The sequence below is a fragment of the Misgurnus anguillicaudatus genome, chromosome 21 (genome assembly GCF_027580225.2).
Source record: "Misgurnus anguillicaudatus chromosome 21, ASM2758022v2, whole genome shotgun sequence".
NCBI classification, from domain to species: domain Eukaryota; kingdom Metazoa; phylum Chordata; class Actinopteri; order Cypriniformes; family Cobitidae; genus Misgurnus; species Misgurnus anguillicaudatus.
In genome coordinates, this window is record NC_073357.2 from 36,933,521 (window position 1) to 36,955,823 (window position 22,303).

At 41.9% G+C, this 22,303-nt stretch overlaps 1 protein-coding gene across 3 annotated transcripts in view; it reads left to right on the forward strand.

Moving 5' to 3' along the window:
• The window catches only part of tox3 (TOX high mobility group box family member 3), a 191,120-nt gene that overhangs the window by 132,578 nt on the left and 36,239 nt on the right, over positions 1–22,303 (forward strand). Inside the window, exon 1 of one of the 3 annotated variants that reach the window (XM_055205630.2) lies at positions 14,633–15,372. The exons of 1 other annotated variant lie outside the window; for it this stretch is intronic. In XM_055205630.2, coding sequence (XP_055061605.2) covers positions 15,274–15,372 — 99 coding nt within the window. In that variant the 5' untranslated portion in view covers positions 14,633–15,273. Of the gene's footprint in view, positions 1–14,632; positions 15,373–22,303 lie in introns of those variants that run through there. One more of the 3 variants, XM_055205604.2, reaches the window with a different exon arrangement.

Below are 22,303 nucleotides of genomic sequence, written 5' to 3' on the forward strand. Positions count from 1 at the left end.
TCACTGTATATGGCCACCATTGCATCTACAAAGTCATCATTATACTCTAAAAACCATAGAATAGAGCCATCATTAGGAGATTTAGGTCATTTTCCTTACTTGCCCCCTAAAAGTCCTGAGGGGCCAGTATTGAATAGGGATCCTTTAAAATTTAAGGTTTTAGTTTATTTATATTTTACGTGTGTGTGTGTGTGTGTGTGTGTGTGTGTGTGTGTGTGTGTGTTTATTAGAGGGGTATTGGGTGTATGCCTTGATGTTTTATTGTCGTTAAAATGTCCCTAAATTTTTCAGAGACAGCGGTCAGAAAGCATCAGTGTCTGTCTCTGATTATTGTATACTAATGCATCTTACATGAATCAAGTCAAGATTTACAGTTTAATAAACTGCTCTTGTGTTGAAATACATTAAACAGCAATGGTTTATAAATGGAAACCAGATTCTGAATTGCAAATGAATTTCAGTGAGACCACAAATGAGAGATACTGTACATTTAACGCTTTGATTTAAAGTGAATGTGATCTCCCCTAGAGTAGATTTGAGCACATCTGACTGCAATGTTTATTGAGCACTGCCCCAGTTCTCACAGTCCTGCACAGGGATACTGCAGTGTAAAATAAACACAAGGTCATTTGAAAGATTTATGACATGTTTATGAAGCAGAATTCAGAAGAACAGAATTCAGAGCCATACTTCCTCTTCTCATACTGTTTATTCACTGTGCTAACATTAATGCCGCTACATCTAACATGGCCATTTCCCTTCTTATCTGATGGGATTTCCAAAAGCACTATTCGGAAACAACACACACACACACACACACATCATCTATGAAAGAAAAGGGCAAAACATCTACATCTTGTAGTCGCTTTTCAGAAGGTCAAGATAAGGGGTGAGGGAACGACCAGCACTTGTGTTCATTTCGAATTCAAAGTGAATTTTTAGACAAATCAACTCATTTAGGTTTTCAATTCTTATTTTGTGTCAGTCATGTTTTTCTTCGTCTGTCTGTCTGTCAATTGACTTAATTAAATTCTTATAGGACCGTATTACACACGCATGCAGAAGAGAGGGATGAAATCAAAGTTAAATGCAAAAGAGAGAAAGAAAAAGTAATGACAGACTGAAACGTGTCATTATATGCTGATAGAAGGCACACTGAGGCATATAATGTAATTACTTCCCAACTTTCACAGTGTGTCAATCACGTCACTATCTGCTTATGCTTTAATGGGATATTGAAATGTCCTCTCAGCTCAGAGGCAATGAAGGCTCCTGCTAATTAGTATGAACGAGGAGCGTTAAAATGAGTAATGCTGTGGAGGACAGGTTTTAATTGAGAATAATATAATGCTCTATCCCTCAAATTCATCAAAGCCACACGCTAATTGCTTATCAGACTAATGTTGCCATAGACCATTTTATTTCCTGTACATTTTTGGACCAAGAAAGTTTCTTTGCTGTAATTGATGTAAGATAATTACAGTGACATTTCTGAGTAAGGGGACATACACATTTTACAATATGGTGGTTAACAGAATTAGAAGATAAGTAGATTACTAATTATGTCATTACCATTGGTGTGATAATGACTTTGCATTTGTCAGTAGGTGATTTTCTTAGTTTTCTTCAATGCATAGGCTACATTTACTGTAATCAACAATTATCGAATTGACAATGAATTTAAACTGCTCACATTATTTACTTTTGTAGCTAATAGTAATTTATCTAGTGTGATCAAAAAACATGGAAGTAATATGTAAAAACTTTGAGACTTTATAAGAACTGATTATAAGCAACAAGTGCGATGCGAGTTATCGTCTCCAACGTAAAATCTCTTTTCTTGGACTACAACAAACACATGGATTGTAGGCAACCGTTAACTTCTTGGGATTGGTGATGTAGTAAAGACCGACATTATCATAATTCCTCCCGCTTCGGACTCACAGCCTGGTAATTATTGCATTGTGAGCGAATCTTTCAAACATGGTTAGGAGCGTCTCGTTTCCGGCTGACATCAGAGGTATTCAGACCAATCACAACGTACAGATTAAATGGCCAAAAATGATTGATGATGATTAATCTGGAGCTACAAAAATGTACGGTATGTGGAATTATGTCATTTTTAATGCAAAGATGACATTGTTTGAGATTTTTTGTTATGACAACATAGACCTATACATCATAACTTGTCATAAATCTGTCATAAACATGACATAGCAGAATAATTATCAAACTTAAGAAACTACCAATGTGTTAACATTACATTAAACTAACTGTCATTTAAATGTCACTAAGTGTTAATACTATGTTAAATAATTTTAAATGCCTTAACAAAATGCCACAGACACGTCGAAAGATTATACATAGCTCTGCACAATACATAAAAAACTGCCAACTAACAGAACTTGTTCTTCAGAGGGTTCTGAAATTTTCTGACATAGAAGAAAAAACTAACAAAACATTTAATCAATTTAATTTAATATAATTAACGGTTTTCCCAGTGATATGGACCCTACACTGCATGGTTTAACCCATTGTTGTACTGTTTTCATTTAATTCTAGGTGAATTGGTCTCCAATGCAATAAAATATAATTTTATCAATTTTAATTATTATTATTATTGAATGATTGATTGTTTAAACACATGGAGGAAACTTAAAAAAAACATTTTAAACTAAATAATATTAATGACGTTGTTATAAAACTATTTGACTAACACTTAATGACATTTTAATGACAAATTATATTTGTACCACTGTAGTTGAGGTCAAGAAAAATATTTATGATGATGTTATAAAACTCTATGACAGAGTATTAACACTTAATTACAAATTCAATTTGTATTACTAGTAAAAAGTGGTCAGTTATGTTGTCTTGGTAATGTCAAGTTGTCATGACGAGTTATGATGTATTGGTTAATGTCAAGTTGTCATAACAAAGACATCTCAAACAATGTTATCTTTGCAATAAAAATGGCATAATTGAACGAATAACACTTAACGACAGTTGTCATAAACGTTCATGAAATCTCCTTCATGTTAATGGCATGTGTCAGGTCATGATTATGAAGGTGTTATGTCAGTCTTATGAACACCACTTCAAGTAAAGTGTTACCATTTAAACTTATTTTAATATTATTTTAATGTTTAAATTTAAATAGCAGAGGAACATATTAACCCTAATAAGACCCTTGGGGTCAATCCTACCCCCAAGCCACTTTCCTTTAGTTTAAAAACATGGTTCCCTTGATCTCAGTGGAATAAGATTTTGTGACTTTCCAGATTATCTGTCAAGATTCATACAGTATAAAAAACTGGGCTTGATTCGGTCATTCTAAAGAGGCGTAAAAAATGTTACTTAATTAGTCCCTTTGGGGGTAAAAATAAGCCCAATTGAAATGAATGGGAAATGCAAAAAATGTATTTTTATTCGTTAAAAAAATCAATGCATCCAGAATAAATCAGAAAAATTTCCACACAGAAAGGTAGGCCTGGTACTAGAGCACAAATGTTACATAGAAAATACACACACACACACACACACAAAAAGACATACCCAAACACACAAAGGTATGACTGCCACAGAGAGCATTTCTTTAGAATTTGGCAAAAAACTGCCACAGATGCAAAACAAAGATGTAAAATACACACACACACACACACACACACATACAAACAAACACAGACTCACGCACAAAGACACAGTTAAACTTACACACACAAACTTAAACTTAAAATAAGAGGTTAAAGGTGCAGTGTGTAAATTTTTACGGCATCTAGTGGTGAGGTGCTGGTGAATTGCAACCAATGGCTCAGTCCACTGCTCACCCCTCGCTTTTTAATCACATAGAGAAGCTACGGTAGCCACCAGCAGACAAACATGTCATCGGAGACAACTTAGTAAAACAAAAAACTAAATGGTGACTTCCATGTAAGGGGACCCTTGGTAGATGTAGATAAAAACGTCTCATTCTTAGGTAATAAACACATAGCGGTTCATTATGAAAGGTCTTTGTACACCACTGATAGTGTGGTTTTGTATATTATTTTGCATTTCTGTCAAGGGATCTTTCTAAAAATTACACACTGCACCTTTTATGCTTTCACTTAACAATTTTCAATTTCAATTCAAATCTAATTATAGTAGAATAATGTATAATATTACATATGTTATTTTCCAATGTAGCATTGTTTCAAAGCAGCTTTACATGAAAATGAAAATACAAAAAAACAGAAAAATTCTTAAATGCATAATAAATATAGAGTAATATAGATTTGTGTGAGATGCCAAGCTGGCAGGGCAAGTTCTCATTTGACACGTTACAGGTGCAATCCGTTCTGCAAAGTTTTTCGTTAAAAATGAAAGCTTATAGTAATGATTTATAATTGATATTTGTTTATTGAGATTTTTCTAAACATGCATTTTATATAATGTCATAACAAATGCAACGTGTCTTATTTGTATAGTCAGTATAGACAAATCCCATCATATACCAACAATTAAACATTGCATTACGCTATCTCCTTAATTTTCAAAGTACAAACAGCACTGTAGTGGCAGAGAAAATGGGAGAGGGAGAGAGAGAGAGAGAGAGAGAGAGAGAGAGAGAGAGAGAGAGAGAGAGAAAAAAAAACAGATTAGGAAAGGGGGGCTGTGAGATAAAGAAAGCACTTTTATCTTTTATCTCGCTCATCATTACTGAATGCTGTAATAGAGACGATGGCCCCTGAGGGTTCTACATAAAATGCAAAGACAGCATAACCACACTGCACGCTGCATACTGCAGTATCAGCCATGATGGTGGGTGGAGGGGAGTGAGAAAGAGAGGTGTGGGAGTATTAAATCTCATGAAAACATCATTTGTAGGAAAAATGTTTCAAATGTACCCTCTTATCCAAAGTAACCCATTGTTGTGTTATTATGGGCTATTCAGATACTAATGCATCATACTTTTCTTTGGTTATTCTCAAGCCCATCAAAAATCTAAGTTACTAATATACAGTAATTACATTAATACACAGCTACCTTTTTTAGATTCTTACACAATGATGTGACCTTATAAAATAGTAAAATATTAAATTGTTCATATCTAAATTAAACTACATCAAAACATATATAATATTATTTTGAGATTACAGCAAATAACTGTGCAAATGAATCCATTTCAGAATTAGTTCAGATGTTGATCATTAGCGACAATGATGGTGGCAGATGTCAGACCCTCTTGAAAACGTGTGATCAATTTTTTTCCGATGACAATCCAACTTCATTGCATTAGAAAGGGAGGAGACATCAAAGACCTCAATGGCTGATAATAAGAAATTGTGGGCTGAGCCAATCATCCAGACCAAACAGCCTGAGAATGTTACTACATAAATCTATGTAGACTAGATACTTTATCTGTAAGAAAATGCTATAGCTAAATCTTTATATCTATACATAATAGAGTAAAGCTGATTTGTCAGTCCGCCAAGGTCAGTGCAGTGAAAATGCTCTTGTTCAGGCTTAGCAGAGCATAATTTAAAGCTCTGGGTTTAAAAGTAATGCTGTGGGTCACAGGTCTAAGGGCCCATAAGACAAAAGTCATAGTTAACAAATGCAATATGATGTGTGTATGCTTTTATGAGACTGCAGTCACATGACTGAATTTGTTTATATTATGAAAGGACTCATCATAGGAGGCTATTTGTTTTTTATTCAAATGTGATTTTCACATCATACGTTATTGTGGCCTACATAAAAATAAAGCCATGAAAGATGAGCGCTGTGTGAATTATTCGTCCTTGTTTTGTAATAAGCACAAGAGAATTGAGATATGAATATTATTGATGGCACCGATACCTCTTCTTTTGCGTTCACAGCTGTTCAGCCTAATTTAGAGCTCACTGTCACAATGGAGAGATCACATGCTTAATACGAGGGCCGCATAAATAAAGATTATTAGGTTAATTCATTATTTTGCAATTATTATTCTTTTTATACCTCCACATAATTACTCTGGGCTGCTATAATTGAATTTGAACTTGTGCCAGAGAGGGATAATTTGTTTTCAGGTTACCAAATGGTGACGGTGTTACCGGGTGTAGAGGAAATGACATGAAGTGTGAGTGCAGCATAATTCATCCATGCTCAAACACTGACACCAAACCCACAGAGAGGAAATTAATTCAGTTTCCCTCCTGCCACACCAGCAAACAACATTACACACACAAATAAATAATAACAGCGAATCAAAGATGCTCATGCGCACATCAGTTTGGCTGTGTTCATCACCAAGCATATCAAATGCAATAACTGTGCAATGTGAAACACCCTTTTTATCTGATACGCGTAGATGCGTTTGTGTCTGTCTGTGTGTGTGTGTGTGTTTGTCTGTCTATTTATGCCTGTTTATTGTATGAGTCTCTCAGAAAGGGAAACGTCTCGGTTACGGATGTAACCCTCGTTCCCTGAAGGAGGGAACGGAGACGTCACGTCGTGACCGACGAATTGGGAACTCGCTTAGAGAGACCAATCTGCTTCGAATACTACAAAAAACGCCAATGAACTTGGCATTGAGATATTTGCATAATGCTGGCGCTGCCCCGCCAGGTGCGTACACAAGGCGCACGCGCAAACAAGGAAATCAGCTTCTGTTCGCTGAGAAAGCCGGAAGGTGACCGGCCTAAACAGCAGGTGGCAGCACCTGTGGCGACGGGACGTGACGTCTCCGTTCCCTCCTTCAGGGAACGAGGGTTACATCCGTAACCGAGACGTTCCCTTTCAGTCGGTCACTACGACGTCACGTCGTGACCGACGAATTGGGAATCCCTACCAAAACGCCACTAGGGGCTGACCTCTTCCAGTGTCTGCGTAAAGCCCTCCGGTTCCACTTAAGGATAAGGAGAATTTAGGTTTAAGGCAGAAGGCCGGGCACTAGATGTTCCTTTAACCCACAGTAGTGCCAGCAACTGGGAAGCGCCCTACCAGAGCGGAATAGGAACGCTGCGGAAGCCACCGCCCCGTTAAGGGCTATTGGTGGGCGAAAGTCAACCGTAGTTGAGGTCAAATGACAGCCGTGGCTGTGTAAGCAAAGCAGTGCTCTGCTAAGGGAAACGTGGGCTAGTAGGATTAACCCCACGGAATAATACTCACAAAGGAACCCGTTGGGACGCAATGTGGGGCCCTGGCCAAACACGTAGGTTCGTAAGAATACAACTAGTGAAAGGCTGACAGCCAATGCTCCGCAACAAAGGCTGTCAAGGCAGTGGAGGGAGCAAATCAAACCATTACGCATTTTTGCTCTGTTAGCCTTCCATACTGAAAACTCAATTTGGAGCCTCAGTCGGAGGCTGCAAGCCGACTTGCGAGTCTGCTCTCCGTGCCCTCCCTGGTGAGGAAAGAACACGAGAGGATACAGGCTCGATACGAACATTGTAAAATCTAATGAACGTATTAGGTGTCGCCCAACCCGCAGCTCTACAAATGTCTGTCAGCGAGGAACCACGAGCTAATGCCCAAGATGAAGCAACACTCCGTGTGGAATGCGCCCTCAGTTTAAGGGGGCAAGGAATGCCCTGCAAATTCTAAGCCAGGGCGATAGTATCAACTATCCAATGAGACATCCTCTGCTTAGTGACAGCTTTCCCTTTCTGCTGGCCACCATAACAAACAAAGAGCTGGTCCGAGGTCCTGAAGCTTTGCGTGCGGTCCACGTAGAATCGCAGTGCGCGTACGGGGCACAACAAAGCTTCTGTTGGGTTTGCCTGCTCCAAAGGCAATGCTTGCAAGCTCACCACCTGATCTCTGAAGGGAGTGGTGGGAACTTTGGGCACGTAGCCTGGTCTGGGTCTCAATGTCACGCTCGAGACAGCAGGACCAAACTGAAGGCACGACTCGTCAACAGAGAATGCATGTAAATCTCCTATTCTCTTCACTGAGGCCAATGCTAGTAGGGTCAGAGCCTTCATAGATAGAAGCTTCAGACTCACAGACTGCAAAGGCTCGAACGGAGGACTCTGAAGTGCTTTCAGCACCATGGACAAGTCCCAGGGAGGAATAGAAGGGGGGCGCGAGGGGTTTAGCCTGCGAGCGCCTCTTAGGAATCTGACAACCAAATCATGCTGGCCCACTGATCTGCCATTAATAAGTGAGTGATGGGCAGATATAGCGGCAATATCAACTTTAATAGTGGAGGGTGACAGCCTACCGTCTAACCTATGTTGAAGATATAGAAGCACGATGTTAATAGGGCATTCTCTGGGGTCCTCGCGTTGCGAAGAACACCAAGTGACGAAAAGGTTCCATTTTAACGCGTAAGCCCGTCTCGTAGATGGAGCTCGAGCCGCGTCGATAGTGTTAGATACCGCCTGGGGTAAATCACTTAAACCTTGCGCGCGCTCAACGACCAGACGTGGAGATTCCACAGGTCGGGGCGCGGGTGCCATAATGTGCCCCCTCCTTGAGAAAGAAGGTCCTTCCTCAGGGGAATCCGCCAGGGAGGGGCTGTCGCGAGGAGCATTAGTTCCGGAAACCAATTCCTGGTCGTCCAATATGGGGCGACCATTAAAAGGCTCTCCTCGTCCTGCCTGACTTTGCACAGAATTTGCGCTATTAGACTCACTGGGGGGAACGCGTATTTGCGCATGCCCCGCGGCCAGCTGTGTGCCAACGCATCCACGCCGAGGCTGCCCTCGGCTAGTGAATAAAACAGGCGACAGTGGGTATCGTTCGGTGACGCAAATAAATCTATCTGTGCACGACCGAATTTCCTCCAAATCAGCTGAACCGTCTGGGGGTGGAGTCGCCATTCGCCGGGGCGCGCCGCTCGGGAAAGCGCGTCTGCCGCTGTATTGAGCGATCCCGGGATGTAAATGGCACGAAGGGACCTCAGATGCTTCTGACTCCAAAGGAGGAGATGACGAGCGAGATGCGACAGGTGACGAGAGCGCAAACCGCCCTGACGGTTGATATACGCTACAGTCGCAGTGTTGTCTGAGCGCACTAGTACATCTTTCCCTCGCAGCTCCGTCACGAAGCGTACGAGTCCCAGATAGACTGCCCATAACTCGCGGCAATTGATATGCCAATGCAACTGGGGTGCTGTCCACACCCCCGAAGCCGTGAGCTCGTCGTACGTGGCTCCCCAGCCCGTGTCGGAGGCATCTGTGTGTACAACAGCATGCCGGGAGATCTGTCTCATGGAGACCCCTGCTCTGAGAAACGCGGGATCTGACCACGGGGGGAATGTTAGGCGACACGCAGGTGTAATGGTTACACGGTGGATGCCGGCGCGCCACGCTCTCCTCGGGACTCGATCGTGAAGCCAACGCTGAAGCGGTCTCATATGGAGCAGTCCGAGCGGTGTCACGGCCGCTGCTGCTGCCATACGCCCCAGGAGTCTCTGAAATTGTTTCAGAGGGACCGCATTCTTCCCTCGGAATGACCCGAGGCAAGTCAGAATTGATTGAACACGTTCTTCTGTCAAACGCGCCGATAAATCGATCGAGTCCAGTTCCATACCGAGAAAAGAGATCCTCTGCGTGGGGCAGAGTTTGCTCTTTTCCCAGTTGACCCGAAGACCCAAACGGGCGAGATGTTGAAGTGTTAGATCTCTGTGTTCGCACAGCGTCCGCCGAGAATGCGCTATTATAAGCCAATCGTCGAGGTAAGCCAATATGCGAACACCGCTCTCTCTGAGGGGCTGTAACGCCGCCTCTATTACTTTCGTGAACACACGGGGAGAGAGAGACAGCCCGAACGGTAAAACCTTGTATTGATATGCCCGACCCTCGAACGCAAACCGGAGAAACGGTCTGTGGCGGGGAAGAATGGACACATGAAAATACGCGTCTTTCAGGTCTATCGCTGCAAACCAATCGTGGGGGCGTATTGCACTGAAAATTTGTTTCGGTGTAATCATCCTGAAAGACCTCTTCTGAAGAGATTTGTTCAGGACCCGCAAATCCAAAATTGGTCGTAACCCGCCGCCTTTCTTGGGAACTATGAAATACGGGCTGTAAAAACCCGATCTCATCTCGGTAAGAGGGATCGGCTCGATCGCGTCCTTCGCCAACAGGACCTCGACCTCTGCACGCAGTACATGTGCATCGGACGCTTTCACCGTGGTGAAACGTACGCCCGCAAATTTGGGAGTGTGCCGATTGAATTGAATTTCGTAACCGAGGCGGATCGTGCGTAAAACCCAACGAGACGGGTTGGGAAGCTGAAGCCAAGCTCCCAAGTACCGTACGAGAGGAATTAACGGCACAACCGGAGAACCCGCGGCGGGGCAGCGAGGCGGGACAGGCGGGACTGCTGGTGCGTCTGCCGTGACAGCATAAGCATCTACAGTGTGTGTGTGTGTGACACTGACCTGAGCCCGCCGAGAGAGACGGTCGTCCGGTCTCCTCAGCGGAGGACGCAGACTCCGAAGGGTATGCTGGTGGTCCGGTCTCCGCAGTGGAGAACTCGAACTCGCCAGAACACCCGCTGGCGATAGAGGAGAGGGAGGAAGAGCATCTGACTGCCCGCTCACATCTCTCTCGATCCTCTGGAGACCTGGAGAAGGAATAGGAATGCACTCTTTTTGTGGTTTTGTGGGTGCCGGCTGAGAAGCCGGCGGAACAGAAACAAAACGAAACCAAAGATTCTCCACCCGGCCCTCTACCGGTGGAAGGAGTGGTGCCATCACCGTCTCCCGTAGAGTGATCCCATCCAAATCCAGGTCGCCCGTCTCAGGGCCGCTTCGATCTCCGTTTACCACGGGAAGCGGGTGGGGCGGGCGGGGCGGGCTGCCGACGGCTGTTCCCCCTCCGTGGCCTGGAAGATGTTCTAGCGGGGGGGGCGGAGGCAGCCGCCGGAGGGCGCCCTCGGCGAGGAGCAGACGGGGCCGCCGGCGCTGGAGGGCGAGATGCAGGTCGCTTGCGCCGGGGCATGATCTGAGCGATCGCTTCCGTCTGCTTCTGGGCGGCGGAGAACTGCTGGGCGAAAGACTCCACCGACTCGCCGAAAAGACCCGCCTGGGACACGGGGGCGTCCAAGAACTTGTTCTTCTCCGCCTCAGACATGTCCGCCAGACAGAGCCATAGATGGCGTTCCTGGACCACCATCGTGGACATCGCACGACCGATCGCCTGCGCTGTGACCTTCGTAGCACGAAGGGCCAGATCCGTAGCGGCCCGGAGCTCCGAAAGCACAGGCGAGTCGTGTCCTCCCTCATGCAGATCTCTCAAAGCTTTCGCCTGATGTACCTGCAGCAACGCCATAGCGTGCAGGGCTGAAGCTGCCTCTCCGCATGCCTGGTGGGCAGCCCCCGTTAAACCGGAAGACTGTCTGCAAGCACGGGAGGGTAGGGTTGGGCGGTCCTTCCAGGAGGGAGCGGTGGCCGGACACAGTTGCATCGCGACCGCACGCTCTACGGGGGGGATCCCCGTATAACCCTTAGCAGCTCCATCGGTGAGGGAGGTGAGGGGGGAGGGCTGAAAAGACCGTAATCTAGTAGAAAACGGTGACTTCCAGGTCCTAGTCAGCTCCTCGTGCACCTCGGGGAAGAATGGTACCGGCGGAGAGGGTTGTGAAACCCGGGCAGCTCCAAAGAACCAATCATCCAGGCGGGACGGTTCGGGCTGTGGGGGGTGAACCCACTCCAACCCTACGGTCTCCGCCGCTCGAGAGAGCACGGCCACCATCTCTGGATCGAAATCCGGCGTCACGACCCGTCCGGAAGGGGGGAGGACATCCGGATCCTCAGAGGGAGAGGGCCCACCCTCGGATGCTGCGGTCTCCGTGGACCCGGAGGGAGGCACGACAGATCCTGCAGACATCGCAGAACACGACTCTGCAGTCTCCATCGGCACATCAACCGGCTGTGGATGAGGAGGCTGAGAGCCGGAGGACGAATCCCCCGACCGGCTCAGCACAGTGATGCGGAGATCATCCTTTGAGAGCCTCACGGCCGCTCCGTGGCGGCGTTCGGAACTCGCTGGACGTGGGTTGCGTTTTTCCCGGAGGAAAGACAACCGTCTCCGCAAATCCACAAGGGACATGTTCTCGCAGTGAGAACACTTACCCCCAGCGAACGCTGCCTCTGCGTGCTCGATGCCCAAACACGAAAGACAACGCTCGTGACCGTCCTTCGGACCCATATACTTCCCGCATCTAAGATCACACGGACGAAAAGCCATCCTGAAAAGGACGCTAATCGCCGGATATACGAGAGAGTGGCTGCCTTTAACAAGGCACAAAGCTCTCTCGTATCACTCTTTTAGGGAAATTCACTCAGATGCTCAGTTGATGATGCGCACAGGGAAAGGCAACGCACACACTAAACTCAAAACAAAAAGATGTAGAGCCTGTGGAATACTGCGAAGCGTCCGCTGTGGTACTGCCAGTCCAACCAACTTCCGCAATCGATCCCAACAGAGTAAAGTAGCTTCTCAGTAGCAGATACTGCCGGCTTTCGAAGCGATAAAAAGCTGATTTCCTTATTTGCACGTGCGCCTTATATACGCACCTGGCGGGGCGGCGCCAGCATTATGCAAATATCTCAATGCCAAGTTCATTGGCGTTTTTTGTAGTATTCGAAGCAGATTGGTCTCTCTAAGCGAGTTCCCAATTCGTCGGTCACGACGTGACGTCGTAGTGACCGACTGAAAGGGAACAGAAATATACGTTGTCTATTACAGTAAATAATTCTCGTGATATAGGCAAATTTTTAGAAGCAAATCTGGTTTCAGTAGTAACAACATAAACAAGCAGCTTTCGTGGTCAACACGTAACTTCTGGTAAACTCAGCTAAGAATAAATAACAACAAAGTACTTTAAACATAGTTTATTTATATAACAAACAAAATAAACAACATGTAGGTTACCTAGGAAGCCACAACATTTGTTATTTTCGACAAGGTATTTGTTCAGGAGTTCAGTTAAGCAACTAGTCAGACCATTAAAAAAACTGAACTTGGAAGAAAAGTTCGGACCAGACGCGTATCGTGTTTTCTGTTCTGCGTTGTTTTCTGTTGCGTTCCCACTGTCTAATAACGGATGTAAAAAACCAACGATCACAATTTTTTTTTACAATTATTTCACACCCCACAGGGGGGCCACAAGGGGGTTGTCACAGGGGCACTGGCCCCCGCTGGCCCCTCCCTAGAACCACCCCTGGTGTCACCGCATGTGCGTCTGATGAAACCGTCTATAGGTATAGGCAGTTGTGGCCATGAAAAATATTTTTAAAAATTATTAAACAATGTTGACCCAGCAGACTAAATTTAGCATTTTGCCTCGTTTCATTTACATAAATGATGTAGGTTTTTTTTTCAACCCCTAGGGAGTCAGCTGACATTGGCTTAACTTAGCACCCTTTTCTATGGGTTACATTATTACTATGCTCGCTAGTAGTAGGGTTTAATCATAGCCACTGTATTTTGCTGCTTATGTTGTCTATCCATTTTTCTGTGTTTTCTCCTGCATCTATTAAAGGTATTGCAGAGGATTTTCTTTTTCCGGGTGGATCATCAAGACTATTGGTCCTCCTAGTTGTCAATCAGAAGTGTTGCGCAATTGCATTTTTTAAAGAAGTTGCGAAAGGCGGTTCTTTTCTAAAATTCGAGAAAATCCTCCGCTACACCTTTAATGTAAAGCTGCTTTAAAACAATTAAACAATTTCAAAATGGTGTGTACCCTAACTGAGGTATATAGGCTTCACAACTTGACATTACATAAAAACCACAGCAAGAAAAATAAACCATTTATGTAACTGGACTTCTGACTCAAGACCTTATAATCTTTGACATGGTTATAACTTCTCTATGCGACAACTAGCCTCAATCTCCTCTATGACATGTTGTATGTAGGAAATGTAAACAAAATCATGTTAGCCATGATTTTATCTTCCAGCTGAGCCTCTGCTTTGCTGGTCAAGTAGCTTTCATCCATATCTCTCCGATTCAAACCCAAGGGATTACAGAACTCATCACAACCTATACATCCACAGCATTCTCAAGATAAGAGGCACATTATAAATAAAAACAATGTGATGAATAAGCTGTGAATTCTTAACAGCCTTTCAGGGTGTATATAGGGTAACAAAAGATTATTTATTACACTATAATACACATCTTCTCCATTATAACCTAAACATTTTTAAAAAATTGACAAACTAAACTTTACTTACTTTGTATTGTATAATAATAACCAGTATGTTTTGGTAAGTAGTGAACCCTTGCTAAATGCCTCCAATGTGTCTATCATCTGTCTGTAGTTTATAGCCCCTGGTGGTCACATTTGGGAAAGCTGTCCAGCTTAGAGCATGTTTGATTTGGCTACAAGCACATAAATGGTATAAGATCTCATTCTTCTGTCTTTTCAGCTGCTCCTTACACACACCTGGCACAAGCTAACCTGTTTAAAAGTTTACCATTAAAGCCATCATAAGAAATGACCTATTCACATGCAAATACTTTCCTGGATATTTAGTCCATACACTAACTGACCCTTCCTAAATCTACAGATCGAAATTATATATTTTCTACAGTAAAGTGATGCCAGTGTGACTATTGAAGATGAAATCTGTTATAAACATAACTCTGCAGGGTTTTTCTTTCTGACTCTGATAGGGGAGTGACGATGTCAGATGGGGAGTGGTCGCAATGAGCCCCACTCTCCCCTTCTTCATACCCCTGCCATCACAGCTTGATGTTGGTTGAAGCAAACAGAAGACCATTGGCTGTTCAGAGTATAATGAATATGTAAACACCGCTTTCTAAGTTTCTGAGACGTACTAACGGAGATTGTTATCCATGTGTCTGGAGGGGTTCGTTTGATGTACTTATCCAAGCTTTGCGGGGCAAAGTGTGCCCAGATCTCCAGCTGACCTGCAGTGCTTCATTTTAAACGCAAAGTGTGGATTGATTGTGGCGTTTTTGAAACGCTGAGAGCAAAATTGTGTTTCAATTCAGTAACTGTGTGTTTTTGTAAGTGTGTATCTTTTCTCGTAGCGGAGTTGCTGTTTGCCGGCTCGCGTATCCTTCTTTGTGTTACTCTGCAAGCATGCTTGAACCTCGCAGCGCAGGAGCAGTTTGAACATCGCCAAACGTTTCTCAACATCCCAAAACTATGGCTAGCGATCACTGCTTGTAGAAGAGGATTACTAATACCTCCAACATCACCCTTTTATCCTTTCTCTGTGCTTTACCCGTGCGCTCTCTCATTCGCGCTTGGATAGTTGAAGGACAAGTAAAGAGAAATTGCGCCTTTTTTCCACCGAGGAGCAGCGCTTCACCGAGAGGAAACATGGATGTATTTTATCCGTCTGCCGGAGGGAATGCTATTCCCGGAGATCCACAGAATCTGGATTTTTCCCACTGCTTGGGATACTACAACTATAACAAGGTAAGAGACGCTGCTATATGAACCCTCGAGCTAGTGAAACTAGGACGCAAAGTTCTTGCTTTTGTTGTCGTTTTGAGTAAAGAAATATTGGGTTATTTTAGGGAGCACTTTTTTAAAAGGTTTTTGTTTTAGCTTTACCTGACACATATGTGTTTTTATCCAGCTTAGGGAAGAAACTTAAACTTTTGCAAGGGTCTTGATGCATTGCGCATGATGTTTTACTTTCAGCACCATCGTACAGAGCAGGTGGAAGAGAGAGACTGCCAAAAACACTCTCCCTGAGTCCTCTCTGTTGTTTCTCTTAGCTTAAACATCGCTTAATTCATGACATTTTTAGAGGTCGCACCCCAAATTTAAGCACACTTCAGCTGCTTAGTTACTTTACAACTATTTGTCTATACAGTAGGTCCCCATTCCCGGCTGCCTATAGTTAAAGTATGCTAGGTACAAAACCCTACGGGCATGCCTCGTATAAATTCAGTAATGTCTCTGCAGAGGGATACAAATAAACAGTTAAAGGACTTTCAGACAAAGGACTGTCAGTGTTACGGGACAATGAGTGAATTGTGCTGCCTTACAGATTGTGCTCGATATGACAGGAATGTTTTTATGTGCTCCTGTGGGAACAGTTGTGTGATTTTCAGCTCTCTTTGCAAATGTCGATCAGTAATTCACAGAACTATGAAATCTCATGTCACGATGTCAAACATGGAAGCGATTATGTGCATTAAAACTGTATTAAGTTATAAAATCTCGTTTACACAGCAGAGACTAAACTACTTTGACGTTGATAAATTGTGTTTAGTAATACAGTATCGGATTGCAGAGTGGCTTTATTGTAAACAACACACACATTATCCCCAGCCATTCCTTGTTTAAATCTAGTAGTAATTGGCTTTTGAAGAGTTAAGTAAAAGCAAAATACATATTGTTTTGCTCTCATAAGTGCAGTCACTTCTTGTATCACTTGTGATCAACATACAGCAGGTTTATGAAAAGTTTTCACACACTCGTTTCAGCCTTTACATAGTGTCTTTTTTGATACAAGTCTATAATATCACTCTATAAAGACTTACAGTAACGTATAATGCTTTAATGCAACTCTCTAATTTGCTTTAGTATTTTTAGCAGTTTTATATACTTTATAAAACTTATATCTACAGGAAAGTCAAAAGGAATGACATAAACACAATTAGGTCCTGTATTTATCAACTTTATGAGGATGGTAGTAGACAGTGGCAGATGAAAGGAGAAAAATACAAAGTGGGATGCTTTTATTCACAATTGAATAAAAAAACATTTTAGTGCAATAATGAGATACAGACAAATCTTTGTTTGGGTCTGTAAGTTCTTAAACTGAACGTTGAAATAACAAGTTAAAGGCCTGGGCCCTTGAGGCAGCTATACGGGGTCTTGATTTGTGTCTGCAGCCACACTCTATGCGGTGAATTCTGGGTAATGAGTGTGGTTTCTGCAGGAGCATTGGGTTTATGAAGAGAGCACATGTGGTAGCAGTCAGTGAAATTTACTAGAAAAGTGTTCCTGATGGCTTAAATAAACCAATGGCTAGATTTTGTAGAATGTAATGTTACTTTTGTTTTTTCGGTTTAGGGTTCTTGTAAGAGTTTTGTAGTATTTGGATGGCACATTTAAATTTGAGCTGTTTGTGTTTTGTTTTTGATATTAATCAACAGAACTGACACGTATGTCACACTAAACCAAACTCTGTACTCGCTTTATATGTAATTTAATCGCTTTGTGGTCGTTTTTACATAATGTCAGGTAGGAGTAATTTGCATGGGAGGTGAATTGTATTTACTCAGATCACTTTCAGATGTGTAATAGTAATGAAAGGAAGGTTTTTTATTATGCAAAGGCATTGCATTTGACTGCACATTTAGACAGAAAACATTTGATGCTTTTGCAAAAGAGCAAGTAGTATAATGATTACGTTGATAATGAGACATTTTTGGCAGGGAATGTTTATCCGAGTCGGACTTTATTTTGGTAGATGTCAGCATTCCTTACCCTATTCACTCACTTTCTTTTTCTCTCTCTCTCTCTCTCTCTCTCTCTCTCTCTCCCTTTTGCCACCTCCAATGAAAGGCACCATTCAGTTATACAAGAGATGGATGATTCTCTTTTTCCTGTTGTCCTGGAAATGTTTGTTTGTCTGTATGTATTTTAAAGTTTGTATACACTGGAATGTCTGGAAAGTTTTACATACACCAAATGCGACGAAGTTATTATGGTAATTAAATGTAGAAAGACACCAAAATAACACCAAAACCATAAAAGGTTTTTTTATTCAAAACTTTGACTATAGATGCTCCTAATGACAGGTTGTGTGGGTTTACTAAAATAGTTATAGAATAAATAGTATTTATTTTACTGTGCTAGCCAACTTACAACATTCACTTGTAATAACATTAGAAGAATAAAGTAGAATATAATAATATCCTAAAGAACTTACATTTTCACTTATTCCCATTTATCTTAAAGGGGCCATGTCACAATAAATTTTTAAAGGAGCATTTCATCTGTTGAAACATTAATCTTTATTAAAAGTGGATCGTATTTTTGTAGTCGAAATGTAACATAAATTTCGAATTTGGTGCCTATTTGACCGAGAAAAGGAGTGTTTGTAGTCTCACCCCCTCTACAAAGATATAGGACTTCCTTCCTTCAATGATGCAAAATGATGATTTTTACATAATTGAAAGAAGGAAGTGAAACACTGAAATCTGTATTTCTCCTGTCTGAGGGGAAACAGAGGGAATGATGCACGACCATTCAAAAACATGACTGGGTTTTTAATTATACACAGCTTAATGCAAATTGGTGAAGTGTCCCTTTAAGATGTAAAATAAATCTTTGGTGTTCACAGAGTACACATGTGAAGTTTTAGCTCAAAATACTATATAGATAATTTATTATAACACGTTAAAATTGACACTTAGGTGTGAACAAAAATATGGCGTTTTGGGTGTGTCCTTTAAAATGCAAATGAGCTGATGAAATTCAAACATCGCAATGGTGGTGGTTTGTTGCAATTGAAACTCAATTGTGCTGTGAATTATTCTCTTTCTACACTAAATGGCTGTGCTGTGGTTGGATAGTGCAGATTAAGGGGCGGTATTATTATAATAAGATCTCCTTATGACATCATAAGGAGAGCCAAATTTCAAGGACCTAATTTTTCACATGCTTCCAAAGAAATGTTTTACCAAAAACTAAGTTACTGGGTTGGTCTTTTTCACATTTTCTAGGTTGATAGAAGCACTGGGAATCCAATTATAGCACTTGAATATCGAAAAAGTCAGATTTTCATACCATGGCCCTTTTAATTACATGCAAATAAATAACATATTTATAGATGTCAGAGTGAAAGGTAAAAGTAAAAAGTCTGGCAGAAGTCTAGCAGAGTCCTCTTACAGTCTTTGGAAAGGTTGATGCTATTGTATCAGGGTTTGAGTTTTCAGTGAAAATTTGCTTTGATTTCCTCTTCTTAACAATATTATGGACTAAGTACTGTAATACTTTTCAATAGAGACACCAACTTTGTAACTTTGACTTTTACACAAAACACTTAAATTGAGTGGGCACTGATCTGATTTGCAGGAGTCAGTGGATGCCAATGAATGAGATGCTGCCTCAGAGATTGAACTCTATAGAGTTCATCTAAAGGGTGTTCTGGTAAGACAATGCATGATGTGAATGAAGAGCCTGTAGAAGCAGCTGTTTCATGGCCCTGCATTACAGACAAAGACCAGAGGAAATGAGGTGACAGAAACTGGAGATGGCAAATTACAGTGGAGAGGATACAACATTCAGATGTATTTGCTTGTAAACACCCACACATAGACTTCGGGTTAAATTACATTTTAAACATCTGTTTACTGTATACACAGCATGTGCCATTATACGCATACACAAGAAGCAAAGTCCAGGATTTATACATTTGAATTGATGTAACACAGTCGCCTTTTGTAGGAGAAGAGGAGGTGTGTGTTTGTAAAGATTCTGGTTTCATGTTCTTTCTAAATGGATTCTGTCTGACAGTGGAGATTTTTTTGTCAAACATCACTTAGCGTCACGGAAAAAAGGTTTGCATTCGGAAGTCTATAGGCGTTTGTGAAAGATAAAACTCCCCATCGCATCCCCAAGCATAATATTTGATGGAAAGGAAGTATTAACTGCCCGACTGACAGCTGAAGAAAATAGCAACTGTTGGGTGAAATGCGAACGCTGTAAATGATACAGTTTCATATGCCACCTTGATTCAGACAGCATAGCATTTAGAGAGCAGGAGCAGATGCAAGTGTTCTGTCACTTTTTCACTGCCAGGAATACTGATGTATCTATTGAATCCGAAAAGCTTTCATCTGAATATGATATCAGCAGTATTTTGTCCTAAAATGGCAGACACATGTTATTTGGACCTGTTGTGTACGTGTAATCTGCTACTGAATGTTCAGATCTTGTACGATACACCAGTCACAATGTGTACTCTTCATTTATGTTGTTACTAAAGTACTGATCTCTCTCTCTCTCTCTCTTTCACATAGTCTCCTCTGTGCTTCTATTTTCTCTCTCTCCATTATCTTTTATTGATCCATTTCTTCAAGTAAACTTACACTTAATGGGATTTTGCCTCCAGAACAAGAAGTCAGCCTTAGTGCAACCTACGTGCTGTATTTTATTTAAAGCATGCATGGGAACCGACTAGATCATGGTGGAAAGATTGTAATGTACTGTAATCCTCCACATCTAACTACTGTTTGACCAATGGTCATTTCAGACGCATAAGTGATTGATGGAAGGAAGGTAACCGTGCCAGTACAAGCCCGAGGCTCAAGAGCTCATTTCCACTAACCCCTATCATCAGACTCCTTAATAGTCGCTGTGATTGATTTAGTAGCTGGCTGATATGATGCTGCGTGGCTTGGCGAATATGTAAATTTGTAGCTGACACACAACATTAGCCAGGCCAGATCATGCTCTATAAATCATGTCTATAATCCTCCACATGCTGCTTACTGTAAATGCTGCTTATCTCAATATTACGTACATGCCTCATCTGCCTCCAATATGTCCATTTCTAATGTAAACCTATTTTAGTAAAATAATAAAGTCAACCTGGGCGACGTTTTTGTGAGTATTTGCTTGTGTGTACTGTATAACTGTGCATGTATGTTGGTTGGGGAGAAAGTAAGACAAGAGAGAAAGAAAGGCAACATTGATCCCAGGCTGCAGAAAACTGTCACCAAATCTTCCCCTGAGATTTTGTCGAACAAAGGTTTGATGGCTGCTCTTCAAGACAGGAATGTGCCCCATGCTAGGGACACAGCGCTTCTGATATTACATTGTGCTGATGCCAGTGAGCTATGTGGCGAGAGTTTAGCATGTCCTCTTTCTTTTGTTATGAGCCGAGCTGAAATTCAGATTCTCATCCTGTTCCAAAACACTTCACAAATAGTATTGTTTCAAAACAAAGGGTGCCAATCTGGAATGCTGATCAGTCAAAAGATATTCCAGTTATGACAATAGTTCATGATAAGAACGAAGGCAAACTTTTCCATACATTGTTTTGCTTTGAGAGGGTCACATATGTCTGTGAGGTCACTAAACATCTTCGTCATGGTGAAAAATTAAAGTGTTACAAAGTATTGCTACGTTAAACTGGAGATAAATGATTACAGGGAGGGAATACTTACTGATGACATATTTCATTATTTGAATACAGAGCTGTTGCCAGGTGTGACTTGACTGTGTATGTACTTTATTTAAATTGCAAATGAGATTTTCTCTAAAGCAAGGGAGAATATCTGTCTGAATTTTATATGGCTTTATATGGCTCTTCAAGTGTTATTTTTCTGAGATTATAATTGGACTAATGATTGCTCTCATTTCCTTTGACCTTTCGTACATCATTATAGTTATAAAGGAAGTAGAGGAAACACACTGCTTAAAGAACAGTCTGAAAGTGTGTGTTCACGGCTCTATAAAGTATATTTTGGTCTCTGAAAGCTCTCACAAGCTTTGTCCTGCTTCTCTGAAGTTATCGACCTCTCAGGCTTATTGCTGGGATATTTTCAGTGACCTAAAAACAGCTTTTGCTCTGAATCAAGCTGTTTCCAAAGATCCACTCGACGCTCTCAGAGTATGTGATACAATAAGTGTTCAGCGCAGTAAATGTTTTCTTGCTTTATAGTTAAAACATCCAATTTTATAATTTTTTTTAAAGTGTTTTTTCAAACAATTCCAGGCCAACTTAAAGGGATAGTTCACTCAAAAATGAAAATCATGTCATTAATGACTCACCCTCATGTCGTTCCAAACTCGTAAGACCTCCGTTTATCTTTGGAAACACAGTTTAAGATGTTTAGAATTATTCCGAGAGCTTTCTGATCCTCCATTTAAAACGTATGTACGGTATACTGTCCATGTCCATAAAGGTAATTAAAACATCATCAAAGTAGTCCATGTGAAATCAGTGGGTCAGTTAGAATTTTTGAAGCATCGAAAATACATTTTGGTCGGAAAAAAGAATTATGACTTTATTCAGCATTGTCTTCTTTTCAGCTGACGTACGATGCTGCTGACGTGTTATCTGGTCCGCTCCACACTCTAAAAACAAACCGTGCTGTATAGCACCAAAAGTGTTTTTTTGCTCGTAATCATAGAAGAACCGTTTTTAGTGCCATATAGCACGGTGAAGCACTTGTGTAGAACCATATGGGGGCCATATAGCACCACTATAGCACCAAATATGGTTCTACATGGCACTATATGGTTCTACACAGGTGCTTCACCGGTGATATACCAAAACGGTTCTTCTATGATTACGAGCGAAGAACCACTTTTGGTGCTAAATAGCACCATTATTTTTTAGAGTGCAGCTTTTTTGCGCCCAAGCTTCTTTTACAGT